The sequence below is a fragment of the Martes martes genome (genome assembly GCF_963455335.1).
Source record: "Martes martes genome assembly, chromosome: 15".
Classification (NCBI taxonomy): Eukaryota; Metazoa; Chordata; class Mammalia; order Carnivora; family Mustelidae; genus Martes; species Martes martes.
The window spans coordinates 39,804,786-39,830,634 of record NC_137903.1 but is presented as its reverse complement, the minus strand read 5'-3'; the positions used below and the strand labels follow the sequence as shown (position 1 = coordinate 39,830,634).

General features: G+C 40.3%; 1 protein-coding gene across 2 annotated transcripts in view; it reads left to right on the top strand.

Moving 5' to 3' along the window:
• LIN9 (lin-9 DREAM MuvB core complex component) overlaps nucleotides 1–25,849 on the top strand; it is a gene marked incomplete at its 5' end in the record, with an annotated part of 71,532 nt that overhangs the window by 23,053 nt on the left and 22,630 nt on the right. For both annotated transcript variants that reach the window (XM_080824608.1, XM_080824609.1), the window contains 4 exons: nucleotides 816–949; nucleotides 2,567–2,692; nucleotides 8,194–8,351; nucleotides 25,554–25,687. In XM_080824608.1, coding sequence (XP_080680734.1) covers nucleotides 816–949; nucleotides 2,567–2,692; nucleotides 8,194–8,351; nucleotides 25,554–25,687 — 552 coding nt within the window. The remainder of the gene's footprint in view (nucleotides 1–815; nucleotides 950–2,566; nucleotides 2,693–8,193; nucleotides 8,352–25,553; nucleotides 25,688–25,849) is intronic.

The following is a 25,849-nucleotide window of genomic DNA, read 5'->3' as shown; positions in this document are numbered from 1 at the left end:
GAAACTCTCTCTCTTTTTTTTTTTTTCATTGAATTAAAACATTTTTATAGCATTGGTGCTGTGATACAGAATTCACGGTGAAAACTTCTGGGCCTGGTGGTTGTTTGTTTGCGTTTTCTCTGTCTCTCTGTCACAATTACCTTCTTTTTTTTTAAGATTTTATTTATCGGGGCGCCTGGGTGGCTCAGTGGGTTAAAGCCTCTGCCTTCGGCTCAGGTCATGATCCCGGGGTCCTGGGATCGAGCCCCGCGTCGGGCTCTCTGCTCAGTGGGGAGCCTGCTTCCTCCCCTCTCTCTCTCTGCCTGCCTCTCTGCCTACTTGTGATCTATGTCTGTCAAATAAATAAATAAAATCTTAAAAAAAAAAAGATTTTATTTATCTATTTGAGATAGAGCATGAGAGGGGAGACGGTCAGAGGGAGAAGCAGACCCCCTGTGGAGCTGGGAGCCCAATGCGGAACTCGATCCCAGGACTCCGGGATCATGACCTGAGCTGAAGGCAGTTGCTTAACCAACCGAGGCACCCAAGAGACCACAATTACCCTCTTCCTATGTACTTGAATTGAAATTGTATCTCAGTGTAAACATGGTGGGGGCAAATGATTTTACCTTCCATGTCAGAATATGTTATAAAACTGGAGGCTTTACCTTTGTAAGAAATACTCAGAATGTTTATTAAATAACAAAAAAATTTATGCTGTTGAATCTTTTTGAGCACTTAATGATAATCTACCTTTTTACAAATGTATTTGACATTATAGATGTTCATTTTTACCTGATGAACCTGTAATTAATGTCTGTTTTTTTATTGTATAGAAATTTACGGCAACAATGTCCACACCAGACAAGAAAGCCTCACAGAAGATTGGTTTCCGATTACGTAACCTCCTCAAGCTTCCCAAAGCACATAAATGGTGCATATATGAATGGTTCTACTCAAATATAGATAAGTACGTATCATGGCTTACGTCGTGGATGTCACTTGAACCAGAAATTCTCAAACATTATAAGCTGTTTTCTTTTCTGTAGGTCTGTTTTGATTCTTTTTTTTCCCTGATTTCTTTTTTCCATTCTTCATTCTACTTTGATCCATATCCATTCCTCACAGTTTGCTTTTCTCCTTCTCCCTTCACAGAAGTGGTTATACATTTTTGTGAAAACTCAAATGAAAATATAATCCATATTATAATTTACAAAGGCCATGGAGTAGAGAGGCTGTAGAACAGAGTTCCCGTATTTATAATGAACAAGACATGTTTTTTCCTTTTATTTTTTAAAAGATATTTATTTCTTTTAGAGCATAAGCGGGGAGAGAGGGAGAGGGAGAAGCAGACTCCCTGCTGAGCAGGGAGCCCGATGCGGGGCTTGATCCCAGGACTCCGGACCATAGCCTGAGCTGAGATGAAGAGTCAGATGCTCAACTGACTGAGCCACCCAGGTGCCCCTAAACAAGATGTCTTTTATACATCTTGAGATTTTTTTTTTTAAAGGTTTTATTTATTTATTTGACAGAGATCACAAGTAGGCAGAGAGGCAGGCAGAGAGAGAGGGGGAAGCAGGCCCCCTGCTGAGCAGAGAGCCTGATGTGGGGCTTGATCCCAGGACCCTGGGATCATGACCTGAGCTGAAGGCAGTTGCTTAACCCACTGAGCCACCCAGGCACCCCATACATCTTGAGATTTTAAATGCTAATGTATTGGTAGAAAAGCAGTTACTAATGGTACAAATGATTCAGTAAAATTTTTAGAATAGTTTCTCTTTTTTCTTTCTTTCTTTCTTTCTTTTTTTTTTTTAAAGGATTTTAGTCATTTATTTGAGAGAGAGAGAGAGAGAACACCAGGACAGGGGAGGGGCAGAAGGAGAGGGAGAAGCAGACTCCCCTCTGAGCAGGGAGCCTGATGCCAGGACCCTGGGATCATGACCTAATCCTGGAGAGGCCTCCAGTTTTCTAAAATTGATTTAATCTCAAGGAGGACTCCATGGTGTTGGTATTACCTTTGGGAAAAAGATAAATTGTAGCCATCATTGCTTGTCCTCACTGGATATAAGGACAGTGCTAGGATATACTAAGATGTACTCATACATGAGATTTAGCAAAAATCAGTGTCTCCTGGAATCTCCAGCACAGACAGTATTTCTTGAGTAACTTGCATACATTGGTTGTTTCACAGATAACACTTTCAGTTTTAGCACTTTGAATTTGTGCCTGTTTTCTTTTTTTTATTTTATTTTTTTAATTTATTTATTTGACAGAGAGAGAAAGAAATCACAACTAGGCAGAGCAGCAGGCAGAGAGAGGGGGAAGCAGGCTCCCTGCTGAGCAGAGAGCCTGATGTGAGGCTTGATCCCAAGACCCTGAGATCATGACCTGAGCCAGAGGCAGAGGCTTAACCCACTGAGCCACCCAGGTGCCCTTTGTGCCTGTTTTGTATATGTTCTAGGCAGAAGTGAAAGATGGCACTTGGTAATTAGTATAATGCTGAAAATTAGAAAGCATATTTTGAAATTTATGCCCCTGAAGTAACTTTTCATGTCTTAACCTTTAAAATATAATTTCTGTTTTATAGGCCACTGTTTGAAGGCGATAATGACTTCTGTGTGTGTCTGAAGGAATCCTTCCCGAATTTAAAAACAAGAAAGTTAACAAGAGTAGAATGGGGAAAAATCAGGCGACTTATGGGAAAACCACGGAGGTAAAAATAATATTTTTATTAAAAATGAAATCAGTCATTTAGTTTGTAGTGTAATTACATTGATTCTTTTTCATCATCACAAAGACTAGTACTGAAACATTACTTTTCAGTGTAATTATATCTTAAATATATCCTGTTAACCAGCTTTCAAGTAGGTGCTTTTTATACCTATGCGTCTTAAAATTAAATATACAATTCCATTTTTGTTCAAATTACATGCTTTGTATATAGTTTTCTTACATTGTCTATGCCCCACTATGTTCCAAAAAATATTTTATTTATTTATTTTTTTAAAAGATTTTGTTTATTTATTTGACAGAGATCACAAGTAGGCAGAGAGGCAGGCAGAGAGAGAGGGGGAAGCAGGCTCCCTGCTGAGCAGAGAGCCCGATGCGGGGCTCGATCCCAGGACCCTGAGATCATGACCTGAGCTGAAGGCAGAGGCTTAACCCACTGAGCCACCCAGGCGCCCCAAAAAAATATTTTAAGAGGGCACTAGAAAATATAGCTGATCCTTTAACAACGTGGGGGGTTAGGGATGCCAACCCTGCAGTCAGAAATCTACATACAACTTTTGACTCTCCAAAAACCTAACTACTAGTAGTTTGTTATTGACTGGAAGCCTTACTGATAACATAAACAGTCAATTACACATATTTTGTATGTTACATGTATTATATACCGTGTTTTTACAATAAAGTAAGCTAGAGAATAGAAAATGGTATTGAGAAGATTGTAAGGAATGGAAGATATGTTTACAGTACCGCACTGCATTTGTTAAAAAAAAAACCCATGTATAAGTGGATGTGGGCGGTCACATCCATGTTTTTCAGGAGGTAACAATATTTAATGAAGCTCTCAGGGTATCCCTACATTGTTATTATCTTTTTAAAAACTGTTTATCACTGCAGAAGACTTCTTACAAGTGCATGTCTTACTTTATATAAAAACAGGATAAGGGGGTAGGAGAAATAAGTGAAGGGGATCAAAAGGTACAAACTTGCAGTTGTAAAAGTTAAGTCCTGAAGTATAGTGGATAGTGTTATGACTACAGTTAATAATACTGCAACACGGATTTGAAAATTGCTGACAGTGGGTCTTAAAAGTTCTCATCCCAAGGGAAAAAATGTTCTAACTACATATGGTATCAGATGTTAACAAGACTTAGTGCGGTGGTCATTTCACAATATATACAAATATTGAATCACAGTGTTGTGCACCTGAAGGTTACATAGAGTGTTATATGTCCACTATACCTCAATAAAATAAAAACACAGGTTATCTCAAAAAAACAAAACCCCAGAAAGAAAAATCAAGTCAACCTATCCGATATGTTATTTTCTGATAATTACTTTTCATGTGAAATGACTTTTCCTTTTACAGTGATATCTTGCTTTCTAACACATTGGAGAACTTTATATTACTTTTGAGTGAAGTTTTGGAATCTATTAGATTATTAGTTCTCATATAATGTCTCTCTGCCTAGTAAAAGCATGTACAAGACTTTCTCACTTTATTTTTAAATTGTTTTTTAAAAGATTTTATTTATTTGTTTGACAGAGACGGTGAGAGAGGGAACACAAGCAGAGGGAGTGGGAGAGGGAGAAGCGGGCCTCCCCCCGAGCAGGGAGCCCAACGTGGGGCATCATCCCAGGACCCTGAGATCATGACCTGAGGTGAAGGCAGATGCTTAATGACTGAGCTACCTAGGCATCCAAGACTTTTTCACTTTAGATGGTGCAAAAATCCAGGGAAGGCATGGAAATATAAAGTGACTTGGGCAAGTAGAAACAATTTAATTTTAATAATTTCTGTAGATAGTGATGAAATGCAAGGAGAACTTTTAATTGAACTGGTAATATTTTATTTCTGTATTAACACATGACATTGCTGATGATGTTTTTAATAGTTCCCTCATTTACAAGAATGTGAGTGTGTTGCGTGCGCGCACGCGCGCGTCCACGCACACACACACACACACACTGGACTATTGCCATAAAAAAGAATGAAATCTTGCCATTTGCAACAACGTGGATGGATCTTGAGCATATTATGCTAAGTGAAATAAGTCAGACAAAGAAAGACAAAATCATATGACTCACTCATGTATAGAAACTAAAAAAAGAAGAAAAGGGGCACCTGGTGGCTCAGTCAGTTGAGCATCTGCCTTTGACTCAGGTCATGATCCCGGGGTCCTGGGATCAAGCCCTGCATTAGGCTCTCTGCTCAGCGGGGAGCCTGCTTCTCGCTCTCCCTCTGCTGCTCCCCCTGCTTGTGCTATCTCACTTGCTCTGTCAAATAGGTAGATAAAATCTTTAAAAAAGAAAAAAAGAAAGAAAATGGAAAAAAAGGACAAAAATTAAAAAAAAAAACAACTCAAATACAGAGCACAAACTGGTGATTACCTGAGGGGAGGTGGGTGAAATAAGTACAGGGAATTAAGAGGTATAAAATTCTGGTTATAAAAAGAATAATTTGGGTGCCTGGGTAGCTCAGTGCGTTAAGCCTCTGCCTTCAGCTCGGGTCATGGTCTCAGGGTCCTGGGATCGAGATCCATATTGGGCTCTCTGCTCGGTGGGGAGCCTGCTTCCTCCTCTCTCTCTATCTGCCTCTCTGCCTACTTGTGATCTTTCTGTCAAATAAATAAATAATTAAAAAAAAAAAGAATAATTCATGGAAATGAAAAAAAAAGCACAGCATAGGGAATAGTCAATAATATTGTAATAACATCTGGTGGCAGGTGTTGACTGCACTTATTGTGGTCAGTATTGAATGGTGTAGAAAAATTGTCAGTTCATTACATTGTACACCTGAAACTAATATAATGCTGGGTGTTGTTTTCATGTCAATGAAAAAAATGCAAAAAAAGTATAAACCCAATTAATAAATTGCTAAATGACTTGAATGGATGCTTCACCAAAGATATAAGGATGTCAAATAAATACTAGAGAAGGTAGTCAACATTTGGTCAATAGAAAAATGCAAATGAACCCATAATGTCTAAAATTTACAAGATTAAGGGCGCCTGGGTGGCTCAGTCAATTTTTTTTTAGAGAATTTTAGGTTCACAGCAAAATTGAGAGAAAGACAGAGAGATTTCCTATATACTCCCTGCCCTCAGAGATGCACAGCCTTCCCCTTATCGGTATGTTCCACCACAGTGATATATTGTGAAAGTTGATGAGTCTATATCAGTTTATCATAATCCCCCAAGTCCATGGTTTACATTAGGGTTTACTCTTGGTTTTGTATCTGTGGGTTTTGAAAAATGTATAATGACATATATCTATCATTATAATGTCATATACAGTATTTTTACTGCTCTAATAATCTTTTGTGCTCCACTTATTCCTTCCTCTCCCTAGGGCCCCAACTCCTGGCAACTGCTGGTCATTTTGACTGTCTCCAGAGTTTTGCATTTTCCAGAATGTCATATGTTGGAATCATACCATATATGGCCTTTTTAGATTGGCCTCTTTCACTTAGTAATATGCATTTCAGGTTCCTCTGTATCTTTTCATGGCTTGATAGTTCATCCTTTTTAGTGCTGAATAATATTCCATTGTCTGAATATGCTCCTCTATTTTTTTATCCACTCACTTACTAAGAGACATCTTGGTTGCTTCGAAGTTTTGCCAGTTATGAGTAAACTGGTGTAAACATCCATGTTAAGGTTTTGGTGTGGACATAAGTTTTTAGCTCATCTGGGTAGATACCAAAGAGTATGGTTGCTGGATTATATGATAAGACTATGTTTAGTTTTATAAGAAACCACCAAACTATCTTCCATGGTGTTTACACCATTTTGCATTCCCACGAGAATGAATAAGAGTTTCTGTTGTTCCACATCCTTGCCAACATTTGGTGTTGTCTGTGTTCTAGATTTTGGTCATTCTGCTAGATTTGTAGTAATGTCTCACTTTATTTATATTTCCCTAATGACATAGTATGGTGAGCATCAAAATGTCTTGTCATCTGTATATCGTCTTTGGTAATATTTGGCTTCTTTGGTTTCTTAAAAGGTTAAACATGCACTGACCATATGACCTAGCCATTCTATTTTTAGGTATTTAGTTAAGAGAAATTAAAGCATATGTTTATACAAAAACCTATACAGAAATGTTCATATCAACTTTGTTGTAATGACCCTAAACTGGAAACAACACAAATGTCCACCAGTAGGAGAATGGGCAAACAAATTATGACACATTCAAAGAAAAGGTTACTATCCTCCAATAAAAAGAATGAACCATTGATACATGCGACAAAATGGATTAATCTTAGAATAATTATGCTGAGTGAAAGAAACCTGACAGAAGAGTTCATACTAGATGATATCGTTTATATAAAATTTTAGAAGATAGATGCTATAATGACAGAAAGCAACTTAGTGATTGCTTGAGCAGTGGAGATATAGAAGTGGGAGGATTTTGAAGGAAGGATAATAAAGTGCCACAAGGAAACTTTGGGGAGTGATTGATGTCTTCAGATGTTCATTATCTTGTCTGTGATGATGGCTTTACAGATATATATTTTGTGGCACGAAGCTATGTTTAAGTTACTTTGGTTCATCCCAGTATTTGAAAATAGAAGTAAGATAGGCCCTAAAGATAAGAGTAAATTCAGTATTTATGCTTTAAGGCAGGAAGTATGGTTAAACATTTACACAGAAGTAAGCCTCATCTTTAGTTCTTTATTGGTGTACTCACTGTGTCACAGGGAAAATATCATGTTCTTCTGAACAGAATGTTATAATTGAACTTCATCCCAGGAGACCTGAGATCCAGATGCAGTGTTGTCAAAGGATGGTGAACAAATCCTCCTGCTGTGTAGGAAAGGATAATGTAGACTTATAACTCTTTAAGTCTTGCAAAGTCCCATTTTTAAAAAGATATAATTTACGTTGAAGGGAAACAATTATTTTTTAAAATATTTTATTCATTTATTTTGACAGGCAGAGATCACAAGTAGGTAGAGAGACAGGCAGATAGAGAGGGGGGAAGCAGGCCCCCTGCTGAGCAGAGAGCCCGATACGGGGCTCGATCCCAGGACCCTGAGATCATGACCCGAGCTGAAAGCAGAGGCTTCAACCCACTGAGCCACTCAGGCGCCCCTGAAGGGAAACAATTATTGTTTCTAAGAACTCATTCTTAAATATATTACTCGAAAGAGAGGAAAAGAGGGAATGGTGAGATGGGTGGTCTGATTTCAAGTTTTGTATTTTGTTTTTTTTTTTTTTTTTAAAGATTTATTCACTTTTGAGAGAGAGAGAGAGTGCGAGTGAGTGTGCGATGGGGCAGAGGGAGAGAGAAATTTTAGTAGACCCCTTGCCGAGCTCAGAGTCTGACCTGGGCCTTGATCTCACGACTCTGAGATCATGCATGACCTGAGCCAAAACTAAGAGTCAGATGCTCAACTGACTTGTCACCTGGGGGCCCCCTGATTTCAAGTTTTTGTATAGGATAGTTATCAGTTTATATGATTTTTATAATTTATTCTAGATGTTCTTCTGCATTTTTTGAGGAAGAGAGATCAGCATTAAAACAGAAACGACAGAAAATAAGGCTCTTACAACAAAGGAAAGTTGCAGATGTTTCCCAATTCAAAGATCTCCCAGATGAAATTCCTTTGCCCCTGGTTATCGGAACCAAAGTTACAGGTAAGTGAACATAACCTCATTACCATTTTGCTCTATAATTTTTCACCAAGATAACTATTAGATAACCACTAGACAAATGGCTTTTAAATTTTAAAAGCGGGGCGCCTGGGTGGCTCAGTGGGTTAAAGCCTCTGCCTTTGGGGCGCCTGGGTGGCTCAGTGGGTTAAGCCTCTGCCTTCGGCTCGGGTCATGGTCTCAGGGTCCTGGGATCGAGCCCCACATCGGGCTCTCTGCTCAGCAGGGAGCCTGCTTCCCCCTCTCTCTCTGCCTGCCTCTCCGCCTACTTGTGATCTCTGTCTGTCAAATAAATAAAAAATATTAAAAAAAAAAAAAAAAAAAAAAAAAAAAAAAAGCCTCTGCCTTTGGCTCAGTTCATGATCCCGGAATCCTGGGATCGAGCCCGGCGTCGGGCTCTCTGCTCAGCCGGGAGCCTGCTTCCCTTCCCCTCTCTCTGCCTGCCTCTCTGCCTGCTTGTGATCTCTGTCTGTCAAATACATAAATAAAAAAAATCTTAAAAAAAATTTTTTTTAATTTTAAAAGCTTAAACTAGGGATGCCTGGGTGGCTTAGTGGTTTAAGCCTCTGCCTTTGGCTCAGGTCATAGTCTCAGAGTCCTGGGATCGAGCCCCACATCGGGCTCTCTGCTTGGCAGGGAGCCTGCTCCCCGCCCCCTCCTATCTCTCTGCCTACTTGTGATCTCTGTCTGTCAAATAAATAAATAAAATCTTTAAAAAAAATAAAAGCTTAAACTATAGTTCTATAGCAGTGTACTATAGAAATTATTTCTTCATCTGTGGCATCTGGTTTTTAAGGTGCTTGGGAGAAAGTGTACTGGTTCAAAGCAATGTCTACTACAATGTAAACTAAAGCAAACTGCCACAAAGATGAAATTTAAAATTCACTGGAATAAGCATGGCTAGACATTGTTTGAATTTCTAAAATTTTAAATTGTCCTGTCTTTTGCTTTCACATCATTTATTTTCTTTTCTAACCAATCTTAAACAGTTAACTCACAAATACCATTTTTTTGGTGCTCTTTGGGTTTAGGGATAGTCCATTTCTAATGACTGAATAGTAATTATTCAGTAGGTAGTTTGCTCAGCATTTTAATTTAAGGGTGTAAATTCTGTCAACTCATAGATATGAGTCTTTCTGTTCTGTTCAGTTATGATGTGGAAGGAAAGTACCACCAAAACCTCAAGTTTAAGTTAAGCCTCAATAATTTAGTAAACTAAAATTACAATTTATGTAACACAGGAAATAACAAGGTGTTAAGTGAATAGGTAGATTAGTAACTGCACTGAAAGGGATTAAACAGTGGTTGGATTTATCAAAGAATATTTTCTGGCAGAAGGGTAACCTTGAGTTACATATTAATATCACTTTTCCTGGTTATAAAAGTGGTACATGTTTCGGGGCGCCTGGGTGGCTCAGTGGGTTAAAGCCTCTGCCTTTGGCTCAGGTCATGATCCCAGGGTCCTGGGATCGAGCCCCACATCGGGCTCTCTGCTCAGCGGGGAGCCTGCTTCCCTCCCTCTCTCTCTGCCTGCCTCTCTCTGACTACTTGTGATCTCTGTCTGTCACATAAATAAATAAAATCTTAAAAAAAAAAAGTGGTCCATGTTTCTATTATATTATAAAAATGGTTAATTAAGAGAAAAGGCAGACAAAAGAGAGGAGACTGTATTTTGCACATGAAATCCAGGTAGAAAAGAGAAGAATAGATTTGGTCATAACTTACCATGACAGGCTTAACCATGTACAGAAGTTATAGATGATCTCTCTGTCAACAAAATTAATCTGGGGATGAAATTAGAAATTAAGTGAGGGGGAGATTGTAGACTTGAAAAAATACATTAGTTCTAAAACACCATATAGGGGCACCTGGGTGGCTCAGTGGGTTAAGCCTCTGCCTTCGGCTCAGGTCATGATCTCAGGGTCCTGGGATCGAGCCCCGCATCGGGCTCTCTGCTCAGTGGGGAGCCTGCTCCCCGTCCCCTGCCTGCCTCTCTGCCTACTTGTGATCTCTGTCTGTTAAATAAATAAAATCTTTTTAAAAAAATAATAAAAAAAATAAAACACCATATAAACAAGTACATATATAAAGTCTGTAGTACAACTACAAATCAGAGAAGTGTTGGAATGCATAGAATGACATAAAGGTTAATTGTTTCAGAATTTTAAGGACTGGCAGTTTTATGGAGGGTCTATAAGTAGGTATTCTCATTGTAATGGAGAATAGTTTGGACAGGATGTATCAAGATATGAGAAAAGGGCGTGCCTGGGTTGCTCATTTAAGCCTCTGCCTTTGGCTCAGGTCATGATCCTGGAGTTCCAGATCTGGAGCCCCATGTTTGGCTCTCCCCTTGGTGGAGAGTCTGCTTCTCCTGCCCCTTACCCTGCTTGTTGCGCTCTCTCTCTCACTTGCTCTCTCAAATAAATAAATAAAATTAAAAAAAAAAAAAACATATGAGAAGAGTTTGGGGCATCTAGGTGGCTCAGTCGGTTAAGCATCTGCCTTTGGCTCGGGTCATGCTCTCGGATCCTCGGATCAAGCCCACATCAGACTCACTGCTCAGAGGGGAGTCTGCTTCTCCCTCTCCCTCTGCTCCTCTCTGTGCGCATGCACACACACTCTGTCTCTCAAATAAATAAAATCTTTTTTATTATTTTTTTTATTTTTTAAGAAAAAAACCAACTGAGTGGCTCAGTTGGTTAAGCAACTGCCTTCGGCTCTGGTTGTGATCCTGGAGTCCTGGGATCAAGTCCCACATCGGGCTCCCTGCTCAGCAAAGAGTCTGCTTCTCCCCCTGACCCTCCACTCCTCGTGCTTTCTCTCTCTCTCTCTCAAATAATTAAAATCTTAAAAAAAAAAAACTAATTAAAAAAAAGAATGATTTTTGCATTTTTATTTTAAAGATTTTACTTATTTATTCATTCATTTATTTATTTAGAGAGCACAAGCAGGGAGGAGAGAGAGTAGGTTCCCTGCAATCAGGGAGCCCAAGTCAGGGCTCAATAACAGGACCCTGAGGTCATGACATGAGCCAAAGGCAAATGCTTAACAGACTGAGCCACCCATGGCTGAAGAAAAAATATCCCAGTAATAATATTTTGTGACACATGAAAATTATATGAAATTCAAAGACCTCATTATGGAGGAAAGATGGCCTAAATTTAGTTTATGACTGAAACAGAATAATAATAAGAGGAAGCATGGCAGGGCCAAAAAAAATCTGCCAGTAATTTTTTGTCTACCGGAAGAAGTTCAGCATACTGTCTAGCATGCAATACAAAATTATTAAACCTATGTAGGAACACGAACACAGGTTCTGTAGTCAAAAAGCCGTCAGTAGAATTCGATGCTGAGATGGCTGAGATATTGGAATTAGCAATGGCTTCAAAATGTTTGTTAGGGGGGTGCCTGGGTGTCTCAGTGGATTAAAGCCTCTGCCTTCAGCTCAGGTTATGATTCCAGGGTCCTGGGATCAAGCCCCACATCGGGCTCTCTGCTCTGCGGGTAGCCTGCTTCCTCCTCTCTTTCTGCCTGCCTCCCTGCCTACTTGTGATCTCTCTCTGTCAAATAAATAAATAAAATCTTTAAAAAAAAATGTTTGTTATGAACTTAATATAAATGTGGTCATAATGAGTGGAGAAATCTCAGAGATAAAGAGGAATTATTAAGGTATAACAAATTTAGAAGTGAAAAGTATAGTACCTGAAAAGAAAAATTCTTAATGGGCTTCAAAACAGATCAGAAATAGTAAAAGCAAGGGTGAGTGAACCTGAGAATACATCCATAGAAATTATCCCACTGTGAGAACAGCAGACAAAATTGGGAAAAACTGTGGTAGAGCCTCAGAGGCCTCTGGGACAATGTTAAGCAATTTAACAGATGTATAGAGTTCCTAAAAGGAGAGGAGAGACACATGGCACGGGGAAACAAACAGAAAAAGACAAAGGATAAAATATTCCCACATTTAATTTTTTAAAAGGTACAGATCCAAGATACTCTAAACCAACCCAGATAACCCACATGTTTGCAAAGCCCCAAGATACCATACAGAAAAACTACAAAGAAAATCTTGAAAGCAGTCATAGGAAAGCAACATATTACATAAGAGGAAAACTTATGAATCGTAGCTGACTTTACGTAAAAAAATATGCCAAAAGTAATGCCAAAAGATATTTTTCAGATTGAAGGGAAATGATACCAGATGGAACCTCAAATCTACAGAGAGGAGAAGAAATTTTCTACAGAGAATGGCACATATGTAAAATGGAACAGTCGTGTTGCAAGCTTCTTGAATTTGTTATGAGAGCATACAGTATTGACTGTGAATAGACTGTAGTAGGTAAAGATTGGGTATTCTGATCTGTAGAGTATTGAGGTTCAAAACCTTCAGGGTGCATTAGAATTACCTGGAGGAGTGGATGAAACACAGATTGCCAGACCCCTTCCTCCCGCCAAGTTTCTAATTCAGAAGGTCAGGGGTAGGGCCTGAGAATTTGCATTTCAACAAGATTCCAAGTGATGTTGTTACTGCTGGTGTAGGGCTATACTTTGAGAACTAGTAGAAGGAGTTTTTTGTTTTGTTTTGTTTTGTTTTGTTTTGTTTTTCTTTAGAGAGAGAGAGTGAGCAAGGGGAGGGGCAGAGGGAGAAGGACGGAGAGAATCCCAAGCAGGCTCCACACCTAGCACAGAGTCGTACATGGGGTTTGAGATCATGACCTGAGCCAAAATCAAGGGTCGGTTGCTTAACCAACTGAGCCACCCAGGCAGGACCTACTTTTTTAAAAAATGCTAAGAAGCATACCTAGAAAGCCAACAGAGAAGTTAATTTTGAAATTCTAATAAATAAATGAAAAGACAATAGGAAAGAAAGTACAGGGGAACAAAAACCATGGCATAAATAGAAAATAAACAGCAAGATGGTAGACTCAAGCCTGGTCCTATTTTCATTATATTAAATGTCAATGAACTAAGCACTATACTGGAAAAAGAGATTATCAGACTAGATTAAAAAAAAAAAGAGAGATGCCTGGGATGCATGGGTGACAAAGTTGGTTAAGTGTCTGCCTTCTGTTCAGATCATGATCCCGGGGTCCTAGGATCAAGCCTTGCATCAGGCTCTCTGCTCAGCGGGGAGCCTACTTCTCGATTTCCCTCTGCCTGGTGCTCCCCCTGCTTACACTCTCTCTCTCGCTCTCTCAAATAAATAAATAAAATATTTTTTTAAAATGCCCAACAATATGCTGTCTTTAAGAATTATACTTAAAGGGGCGCCTGGGTGGCTCAGTGGGTTAGAGCCTCTGCCTTCGGCTCAGGTCATGATCTCAGGGTCCTGGGATCGAGCCCTGCATCACACACTCTGCTCAGCAGGGAGCCTGCTTCCCTTCCTCTCTCTCTGCCTGCCTCTCTGCCTACTTGTGATCTCTGTCAAATAAATAAATAAAAATCTTTTTTAAAAAAAGAATTATACTTAAAATCTAAAATCGATAATTTAAAAGCAAAATTTAAAAGTGAAAAAGATAGGCATGCAGATATTGACCATAGAGAGGTGAACTGGCTATAACGTTAGACAAAATAGATTTCAAGACAAGGAGTATTACCAGAGAGAGAGGAATATTTGATAATGATAAAAAGTTCAATTCAGAAAAATGCAGCAATCCTAATATATTCATTAATAAGTCCTTCATAACAGAACTTTAAAATACTTAAAGCAAAAACTGAGACAACTAAAGGAGGCCATATACAAATCAGCATAGTTGTAGATTTTAACACCTCTCTACTAGTAACTGAGAAGAGGAAAAGAAACCAGTACAAATACAGAGAATCTGAGAAACATGGTCAATTTTGATGATCCAGTTGATATATATTTTTTAAAGATTTTATTTATTTATTTGAGAGAGAGAGAGAGGAAGGACAAAGAGACCCTGAGATCTTGACCTGAGCTGAAGGCAGAAGCTTAACCAACTGAGCCATCTAGGCACCCAGATCCGATTGATATTTTTGAACTCTAATCCCCAAAACTATAGAATACATATTCCTTACACATGCACATGATTTGTTTGTCAAAATAGACCATCTGTTGGCAATGTCAGTACATTTTAAGAGATTGAAATCATACATAGAATTTCTCTGAACACAGCAGAATTTAATTAGAAAGCAAAACAATAAAATCCTGAAGACACTCAAATATTTGGAAACTAAATGTTCTACTTCTGAATAACTCCTAAGTAAAAAGAGGAAGTTCAAGGGAAAATAGCAAATCCTTCTAATATAAAAATAATTAAAATACAACATAAAAATTTGTGGGGTGCAGCTAAAGCAGTAGTTACAGGAAAATCTACAGTTTTAAATGCTTATATCAGAAAAATGCTTATATATTTTTAAAAACTGTCTAAATTTGCATTTTAAGAAACTAGAGCATAAACCCACAGCTAACATCATACCCACAGGGAGCTGTTAAGAGCTTTCCCTCTAAGATAAGGAATAAGACAGGGGTAACCACTCTCACCAGCATAGTACTAGAAGTCCCAGCCAGAGCAGTTGGGCAAGAAAAAGAAGTAAAGGCATCCAAATCAGAAAGGAGAAATTAGAATTATCTCTGTTTACAAATGAAATGATCGTATCTGGAGAAAACCCTAAAGACTCCACCCCAAAATTATTGGAACTAGTAAATTCAGTAAAGCTGCAAGGATATAAAATCAATATTCAAAAATCACTGCATTTCTATATACTTATGTTCAAAATACTTGAATAAGGGACGCCTGGGTGGCTCAGTGGGTTAAGCCTCTGCCTTTGGCTCAGGTCGTGATCTCAGGGTCCTGGGATCAAGCTCCACATCGGGCTTTCTACTCAGCAGGGAGTGTGCTTCCCCCTCTTTCTCTGCCTACTTGTGATCTATCTCTCTCTGTCAAATAAATAAAATCTTAAAACAAAACAAAACAAAACATGGGGCGCCTGGGTGGCTCAGTGGGTTAGAGCCTCTGCTTTCGGCTCAGGTCATGGTCCCAGGGTCCTGGGATCAAGCCCCGCATAGGGCTCTCTGCTCAGCGGGGAGCCTCTTCCCCCTCTCTCTCTGCCTGCCTCTCTGCCTACTTGTGATCTCTCTGTCAAATAAATAAATAAAATCTTAAAAAAAAAAAAAGCTTGAATAAGAAAACAATCCCATTTAAAAAAAAAGAAAAGAAAGAAAACAATCCCATTTATGATGGGGTCTAAAACACTAAAATACTTAGGATTAAATTTAACCAAGGAAGTGAAAAATCGATATGCTGAAAACTATAAGACACTGATGAAAGAAACTGAAGATACAAATAAGTGGAAAGAAATCTCATACTTATGGATTGGAATACTCAATATTATTGTCCATACTTCCCAAAGCCATCTATAGACTCAGTGCAGTCCCTGTGAAAATTCCAATGGCGGACGCCTGGGTGGCTCAGTCGGTTAACTGTCTGCCTTGAGCTCAGGCATTGATCCTGGGTTCCTGGAATGGAGTCCCAAGTCAGGCTTTCTGCTCAGGAGGGAGTCTGCTTCTCCTTCTCCCTTATCCACTCCCCCTGCTTGTGCTCTCTCTCTCTCTGGCAAATAAATAAATAAAATCTTAAAAAAAAAAAAAAGTCAGTTCTGCCAAGATTGATCTGTTGAGGCAGACAGTCTAAATCACAGCATTTTTTTATTGAAATTGATATGCTTATTCTAATGTTTATATGGAAATGGAAAGGATAACCTAACCCAGAAGTGGATCCACACATACGTACAATTGACTTCCTGAAGGCATCAAAGCATCTCAGTGGAAAGGAAGGGCATTCCAAGAATGCTGGAGCAATTAGCTATCTGTATGAACCTTGATACTTCCATAAACTACACAAAAGGACTATAGCTAAGATGGACCAAAGGGCTAAACATAAAAGCTAAAATTATAAAGCTTCTATAAGTAAATACAGGAAAATATCAGTGTGATTTGTAGTAGGCAGATATTTCCTGGCTCTGACAAAGAAAATAGGGGCAACCTGGGTGGCTCAGTGGGTTAAAGCCTCTGCCTTCGGCTCAGGTCATGATCCCAGGGTCCTGGGATTGGGCCCCGCATTGGGCTCTCTGCTTAGCAGGAAGCCTGCTTCCCCCTCTCTCTCTCTGCCTGCCTCTCTGCCTACTTGTGATCTCTTTCTCTGTCAAATAAATAAATAAAATCTTAAAAAAAAAAAAAAAAGAAAAGAACAAGATGATTTTTGGGTATAACTTAAAAACTTTTGCTCACTGAAAACCACCATTAAAAAAAATAGGCAGGCCATCGGGCTCTCTGCTCAGCAGGGAGCCTGCTTCCTCCTCTCTCTCTGCCTGCCTCTCTGCCTACTTGTGATCTCTGTCTGTCAAATAAATAAATCAAAAAAAAAAGGGGGGGGGGCACCTGGGTGGCTCAGTGGGTTGGGGCCTCTGCCTTCGGCTCAGGTCATGATCCCAGGGTCCTGGGATCGAGCCCTGCATCGGGCTCTCTGCTCAGCAGGGAGCCTGCTTCCTCCTCTCTCTGCCTGCCTCTCTGCCTACTTGTGATCTCTGTCTGTCAAATAAATAAATTAAAAAAAAAAAAAAAAGGCAGGCGACATATTGGGAATTAACATTTCCGAAATGTGTATCTGAAAAACGACCTATATCTAGAAAATATGAAGAACTCTATAAGTTTATAATAAAAAGTCTGGTTCAGATAACGAGACAAAACACTTGAATAGACACTTGCAAATAAGCACATAAGAAAATATTCAACATCATCAGTCATCGGAAAAATGCATATTGAAAGTGCAATGAAGTACCACTACACACACCCCAGAATGGCTAACGCTGAAACAACTAGTAACACCAAGTGTTGTCAAGGGTGTGGAGCTACATTAACTCTTGGGCTTTTTTGGTGGCATTGTGAAATGGTCTACCACTTTGGAGAAAAGTGTAGCAGTGTTTTACAAAATTAAACTTATGCCTGCCCTTTGATCCAGCTGTTTTCCTCCGAAGCATTTACTTAAGAGAAGTGAAAACAGCTGTCCACAGAAGGATGGCTACATACTAGAATGTTCATAGCACCTTTGTTCATAATTTTAAAGCCCAAACCTGGAATCAACAACAGGGAAATGGATAGACATAACATAATTTTTTTTTAATTTTTATTTATTTATTTGACAGAGATCATAAGTAGAGAGAGAGGCAGGTGGAGAGAGATCGGGGGAAGCAGGCTCCCTGCTGAGCAGAGAGCCTGATGCAGGGCTCGATCCCAGGACCCCAAGATCATAACCTGAGCTGAAGGCAGAGGCCCAACCCACTGAGCCACCCAGGCACCCCAACATAATATTTTCTTATAATGGAATACAAATTGGCAATTAAGAGAAACTGCTGGGACGCCTGGGTGGCTCAGTTGGTTAAGCGGCTGCCTTCGGCTCAGGTCATGATCCCGGGGTCCTGGGATTGAGTCCACATCGGGCTCCTTGCTCGGCAGGGAGCCTGCTTCTCCCTCTGCCTCTGCCTGCCTCTCTGTCTGACTGTGCTCACTCTCTCTGACAAATAAATAAATAAAATCTTTAAAAAAAAAAAAAAAACAGAAACTGCTGACATGTAGATTAACTTCAGACAATATCCTGAGCAAAAGAAGCTGAAAGCTACAGAATGCATATTGTTAGGTTTTCATTTCTATGAAGTTGTAGAATGAGCAAAATTGATTCATGGCAGAAAAATCAGAGGAGTAGTTGCTGCTGAAAAAGGGATTGATTAGGAAGGAGGAACTTTCTGGAATGATAGGAATACTCCATGACTTGGTAAAGGTTTGTTTTACATGGATATTTACCATAACTTATAGAACTGTATGCTTACATATGTTTCGCTGTATGTAAATTTTACCTAGAAATAAAAGTGCTATAAACAAACAAAATTCCACTTTCTTTACTGCAAAAAATTTTTTAGTAAATAAGTAGTGGTAGACCAATTTTTCCCCAAAAACAATAACAAAATGAAATTTTAAAAAAAGATTTTATTTATTTATTTGACAGAGGGAGACACAGCGAGAGAGGAAACACAAGCAGGGGGAGTGGGAGAGGGAGAAGCAGGCTTCCTGCCTAGCAGACAGCCCGATGCAGGACTTCGTCCCAAGATCCGGGATCGTGACCTGAGCCAAAGACAAACGCTTAACTACTGAGCCACACAGGCACCCCAACAAAATAAATTTTAAAAGCATATTGGGGGGTTTGCAGTAAGAGCAGAGCAGGCAGGTAGAAAGTGTCTGGGCTTTGTGAATGGCTCATAGTACAGAGTGAAAAGCTGAGGAGTTCTGACAAACACCAAGGTGCTCAATGTGATGGGAAGTCTGAGTAGTGGAGGAGTCTTGGGGAAATGTCTAGATAGCACAGTGGAGCACACTGGACAGGAAATTGTTCATTAGATGTCCATTACTCCGAATGGCTCTAGAACTAGAACTGTGAGGTCAGGGACTCAGGGTATGAAAAAGATTTTGAAATCATTTGTTTGTTAGGAAATTGTGAGAATCTGAAGTGTCCCAAAGGTAATGTAGTTTGTCTAAGTTGAAGGGGTAAAGGGAAAGAGACCATAACGAAGACAGGAAAGATACGATTAAAGAAATAAAGAATAAAGAAATAAATAGAGTTAGAGGGACGCCTGGGCGGCTCAGTTGGTTAAGCGGCTGCCTTCGGCTCAGGTCATGATCCCAGCGTCCTGGGATCGAGTCCCACATCGGGCTCCTTGCTCGGCGGGGAGCCTGCTTCTCCCTCTGCCTCTGCCTGCCACTCTGTCTGCCTGTGCTCGCTCGCTCGCTCTCTCTCTCTCTGACAAATAAATAAATAAAATCTTAAAAAAAAATAAATAGAGTTAGACAGTTTTGGGGTGCCTGGGTGGCTCAGTCGTTAAGCATCTGCCTTCACCTCAGGTCATGATCTCAGGGTCTTGGGATCAAGCCCACATTGGGCTCTCTGCTCAGTAGGGAGTCTGCTTCTCCCTCTCCCACTTCTGCTGCTTGTGTTCCCTCTCTTTTTTTTTTTTTTTAAATATTTTATTTATTTATTTGTCAGAGAGAGAGAGGGAGAGGGAGAGAGAGCGCGAGCACAGGCAGAGGCAGAGGGAGAAGCAGGCTCGCCGCCAAGCAAGGAGCCCAATGTGGGACTCGATCCCAGGACGCTGGGATCATGACCTGAGCCTAAGGCAGCTGCTTAACCAACTGAGCCACCCAGGCGTCCCTTGTGTTCCCTCTCTTGCTATGTCTCTCTCTGTCGAACAAATAAATCAAATCTTTAAAAAAAATAATAAAAGAACCAACTTTATTAAAAAAGAAGTTTCGACAGTTTCTTGTTAACCCAAACTCTGAGTGGTAGCCCATACCTGAGGCTCTGATCCATAATCTTTAAACCTGTCCTTTGATGTCTGTAATAAAATTACTTTCTAGACTTTCGGGGTGCCATTAGGTGTATTCACCACATTACCAGCAAACCATCTGCTGTGCTTAAAGAACTGCATCTTGGGGCCCCTGGGTGGCTCATTCGGTTGAGCATCTGCCTTTGGCTCAGGTCATGATCTCAGGGCACTGGAATCAAGCCCGGCATTGGTCTCCCTGCTCAGTGGGGAGTCTGCTTCTCCTTCTGGTCCTCCCCCCACTCACGCATGCACTTGCTCTCTCTCTTTTAAAGATTTTATTTGAGAGAGAGAAATGAAGGACAGAGGGAGAAGCAGAGTCCCTGCTGAGTAGGGAGCCCAATGCAAGTCTCTATCTTGGGACTCCAAAATCATGACCTGAGCTGAAGGCAGATCCTTAACCAACTGACACCCAGGCACCCCTCTCTTAAATAAATAAATAAAATCTTAAAAAAAAAGAAGAAGAAGAAGAACTGCATCTTTTTCTTGCATTGTGCATTTGGCCTTATAAACATCCAAAGGAGCAGAGTGGCCATGTAATTGATCACCCAAATGGGTATACTTCTGAATGTAAGAGGAGGTACTGTTAATAACTGAACCGGGATAACAGGTGTAAATGAACATTGTCCTGGGCTAACCAGCTAATAGGGTCACTCTCCTTAAAGGATGTATTTGAAATTTTTTTCTAATTATTAAATAATCTCAGAAGCCGTAGGATAATGCTGGTAACCACAATAACATGTTTTTTCTTATTTTCCTGAACTTGGCGTTCTGATCTAGAATCTACTTTTTCCCGAGTGATCACGTATACTAACATAGGTTGTTGCTCTTGTTTTTGGTGATTTTTTAGCTTTGCATTGTCAGCACAGTGATCCCATACGGAAATGACTGTCAAAGGGCCCCTTGGGTGGCTCAGTGGGTGCCACTCTTGGTTTCAGCTCAGGCCATGATCTCATGGTGGTGGGATCAAGCCCCACGTTGGCTGTGTACTCAATGCAGAGTCTGCTTGAGATTCTCATTCGGGTGTGTGTGCTCTTTCTCTAAAATAAATAAATCTTTAAAAAAAAAAAGAAAGAAATGACTGTTAAGGAGAGCGCTGCATTAGAGACAAAGAAGTTTAAACCAAATATATAAATATAACCAAAATATATTTTACCAAATATATTAAACCAAAATATATTTTAGTTTTTCAACCAGTTAAGTAAAACTGAATAGAAGCTAGTCATCACTTGAACAAATAGATATTCCTGTAATAATAGCGGAACCTGACTTGCACTTCGGATATAGATCTGTGGAAGAGGGGCGTAAATGTCCTCTGTAGGGGCATCTAGTGGCTCAGTCAGTCAAGCATCTGCCTTGGGCTCAGGTCATGATCCTGTGGTCCTGGGATCGAGCCCTGCATCAGGCTCCTTGCTGAACGGGGAGCCTGTTTCTCCCTCTGCTCCTCTCCCTGCTTGGGCACTTGCACTCAGTCTCTCTCTCTCTCTCTCTCTCTCTCTCTCTGACAGATAAATAATAAAATCTTAAAAAGAAAAAGTTATTGAGACTTGTTTTATAGCCTAGCAGATGGTCTGTCTTACAGAATGTCCCATGTGTGTTTCAGAGGATTGTTTCAGTATTGGATCAAGTGTTCCATATATGTGAGCTAGACATATGGTTGAGAGTATTGTTTATACCTTCTGTACTGCCCTCTGACCTTCCTTGTTTCTGATGAGATTGTTTCTGATGAGATGTACCTGTTAATTGTGTTGCTGTTCTGTATGAGATGTCATTTTTCTCTTGATGCTTTCAATATTCTCTCTCTGTCCTTGGACTTTGGAAATTTCACTATGATGTTTTAGGTATGATGCTCTTTGTATTTCATTGAGCTCTTTGAATGTTCAGTGAGCTTCTTGGCTTGGTAGATTAATTTTAATTTTTATTTTTTAAAGATTTTTTATTTATTTATTTGACAGACAGAGATCACAAGTAGGCAGAGAGGCAGGCAGAGAGAGAGAGAGGAGGAAGCAGGCTCCCCACTGAGCAGAGAGCCTGATGTGGGGCTCGATCCCAGGACTCTGGGATCATGACCTGAGCTGAAGGCAAAGGCTTTAACCCACTGAGCCACCGAGGCGCCCCAGTAGATTAATTTTTTAATCGAATATGGGAGACTTTTTGCCATTGATTCTTCAAATATTTTTTCTGCTTTCTGTCTTTTGGGACTTTCATTATGAGTATGTTGGAAGCTTGATATCTTTTTGTAGGTGTCTGAGGCTCTGTTCCTTTTCTTCCAATCTTTTTTCTCTCTTTCCTTTGGATTGAATAATTTCTCTTGGTCTCTGATTAATAGATCATAATCCAGACTTCTACAATACATTATTTGAAACCAAATTCAGTGATTCTTCTACTATCTCAAATTTGCTCTTCATATCTAGAGTTCTCATTTGATTCTTTTGTAGGTTCTATTTGTCGAGATATCCTATCAAGTATTGTCACCTTTCTTTTAATTCTCTGAACATATTTATATTATCTACTTTTTTTAATATAGTATCTACTTTTTTTTTTAAAGATTTTATTTATTTATTTATTTGACAGAGAAAGAGATCACAAGTAGGCAGAGAGGCAGACAGAGAGAGAGAGGAGGAAGCAGGCTCCCTGCCAAGTGGAGAGCCCGATGCAGAACTCGATTCCAGGACCCTGAGATCATGACCTGAGCGGAAGGCAGAGGCTTAACCCACTGAGCCACCCAGGCGCCCTAGTATCTACTTTTGAAGTCTTGGCTAAATCTATCATTTCTGTCAATTTCTACCTAATATCTGTTTTATCCTGATTAAGAGTCATGCTTTTTTTATTTCATTACATGTCTAATAGTTTTTGGTAGAAAACTTGACATTTTAGGGACACCTGGGTGGCTCAGTTGGTTAAGCAGCTGCCTTTGGCTCACATCATGATCCCAGGATCCTGGGATTGAGCCCCACATCAGGCTCCCTGCTCAGTGGAGAGCCTGCTTCTCCCTCTTCCTCTGCCTGATCCTCTGCCTACTTGTGCTCTCTCTCTCTATCCCTCTGTCAAATAAATAAAATCTTTATTTTTTTTTTAAGATTTATTTATTTATTTGACAGATCACAAGTAGGCAGAGAGGCAGGCAGAGAGAGTGAGTGGAAGGGAAGCAGGCTCCCCGCTGAGCAGAGAGCCCGATGCGGGGCTCGATCCCAGGAACCTGGGATCACAACCTGAGCCGAAGGCAGAGGCTTTAACCCACTGAGCCACCCAGGTGCCCCTAAATAAAATCTTTAAAAAGAAAAGAAAACTTGAGATTTTAGATAATGATCATAGTAACTGCCTTCTAATTTTTTGATAGTTGTGTTTGCTTTCATAACTTGTCTTGTGCAACCGCTGATGTTCTCTGGTCAGAGAACATCAGAGAATATTTTTAAGCTTGGCTTCCTAGGAGTTGCACCTGTGTCCATAGAACTTAGTGACCAACTGGTGACTTGAGCAGAGGTTGTGCTCAAGCATCTTATTAAGAAAGGCCTCAGATCGATCCATGTATGAGTTGGGATACAAAGTTGCTGTCAGTTTTCAAGTGCACCTTAGCTTTTACTTTTTACCAGGCTTGCTTACATCTTCTCTACCCATTCACATAGTTTTCCAGTGAGCTAGGGATTTATGGAGAGCTTTTGGCCTTTTATGGCTCTTTAGTTTCTAGGATCTCCCTGTTCTGTCACTCGCCTCAGCCAGGACTATACCTTGGGCTTACAGAACTGTGGGCTTCTCTTACTCTCTCCTGATCAAGTTTACCACTTTTAACTGGCAGGGTCACAGGTGTTACCCATTGGTCCACATTGAGTCTGCCCGCTCTGGCAATCACGGTCCTGTTTGCACGACCAGTCATTCACTAGTAAAATGATTCCTACCAACCAAGGGAGTGGTGATGGTGAGGATGTGAAAAGCCACAGGCAGAAAGGCCACTGACTTCCCCTGTCCTTACCTGAAGCTTTAGCAATTTTTTAACAGTAAGCATTTCTTTTTTTTTTTTTTTTCCTTTCAAGATTTATTTGTTTCTTTAGAGACAGCATGAGGGGAGGGGCAGAGGGAGAGGGGGAGAAGCAGACTCTGGGCTGAGCATGGAGCCTGACGCAGCAGGGCTTGATCCCACAACCCCGAGACCATGACCTGAGCCAGATTCAAGAGTTGGATACCCAACCAACTGAGCCACCCAGATGCCCTAACAGTAAATGTTACGTAATTGGGGTTTTTTTTTTTTTCACTTTATTTTATTTTTTCAGTGTTCCAAAATTCATTGTTTATGCACCACCCCCAGAACTCCATGCAATACGTGCCCTCCATAATACCCACCACCATGCTCACACAACCCCTCGAACCCCCTCCCCTCCAAAACTCTCAGTTTCCATAATTGTTTTTTTGCATTTGGTCCATTTCCAGAACCCTGCAGTGGTTGTCTTCGACAATCACAGCCGAGGTACAGTACACCACCTCTGTTAGTATGAGAACAGTGGGAGCACTCCTGAAATTCAAGGTCCCAGATGCCAACCTTGCAGGCAGGCCTTTCTGAGGATCCCAGTCTGAGGCCTGGTGTATTAATCTTTTCTGAACATCATCCTGGTCTTTTTCGGTAGTTGAACTGTTCTTAGTGTTTCACTTGAGTATAATAATCAAAGTTCTTCTGTTGACTTTTTTTTTCTTCAATTTCAGGTTTAAAGCAGTGATTTAAAAGTATTTTCCCCTTATGCACCTATGTGGCTTTAAATCTTTAAAAATAAAGTTTTCCATGATAGATATATGATTTCATTCATCTATCAAATTAGCGATCATCATTTTTTAAAATTTGTTTTTATTTATTTAAGATTTTATTTACTTATTTGAGAGAGAGTGAGCACGGGAGAAAGCATGAATAGGGGACAGGCCAGAGGGAGAGGGAGGAACAGACTCCCAGCTGGGCAGGGAGTTTGACATGGGGCTTGACCCCAAGACCCTGGGATCATGACCTGAGCTGAAGGCAGACACTTAACTGACTGAGCCACCCAGGCACCCCGATCATCGTTTTTATTTTTTTAAGATTTTATTTATTTATTTGACAGAGAGCACAAGCAGGGGGAGCAGCAGGCAGAGGGAAAGGGAGAAGCAGACTCCCCTCTGAGCAGGGAGCCCAACTCGGGACTCTATCCCAGGACCCTGGGGTCATGACCTGAGCCAAAGACAGATTTTTTTTTTTTTTTAAGATTTTTATTTATTTATTTTGAGAGAGAGAGACAGAGTGAGAGAGAGCATGAGAGGGGAGGTCAGAGGGAGAAGCAGACTCCCTATGGAGCTGGGATCCCGACGTGGGACTTGATCCCAGGACTCTGGGACCATGACCTGAGCCGAAGGCAGTTGCTTAACCAACTGAGTCACCCAGGCGCCCTGTGATCATCATTTGTAGTTGTAGTTTGAAAATTTTGTTGTTTCTCTAAACCTAAAATGAAGTGCATATGTTTTTTGAAACTAGAATAAACAATAATACTATACTTTCTACATTTTTTTAAAAAGATTTTATTTATTTGTTTGAATGAGAGACAGCATGAGCAAGGAGAAGGTCAGAGGGAGACCCAGACTCCCCATGGAGCTGGGAGCCTGATGCGGGACTCGATCCTGGGACTCCGGGATCATGACCTGAGCTTAAGGCAGTCGCTTAACCCGCTGAGCCACCCAGGCGCCCTCTTTCTACATTTTAAATTACATGCTTGGAGCAGTCTTATATTTGACAATTTGTTGTGTCTTCCAAATATCTTAATGCCTTTTTGTTTCTTTTCCCAGCTCGATTACGTGGTGTTCACGATGGTCTCTTCACTGGACAAATAGATGCTGTGGATACTTTTAATGCTACTTACAGAGTAACTTTTGATAGGGCAGGGCTTGGAACCCATACCATCCCTGACTACGAAGTTCTTGTAAGTATTTCATAATACGCTTGTGTCTTCTGCCTATTAAATATGTTATTTGGGATGCCTGTCTGGCTCAGTTGGTAGAGCACATGACTCTTGATCTTGGGCTTGTGAGTTCGAGCCCCCCGCTGGGTGTGGAGATTACTTGAAAATTAAAAAAAAAAAAAA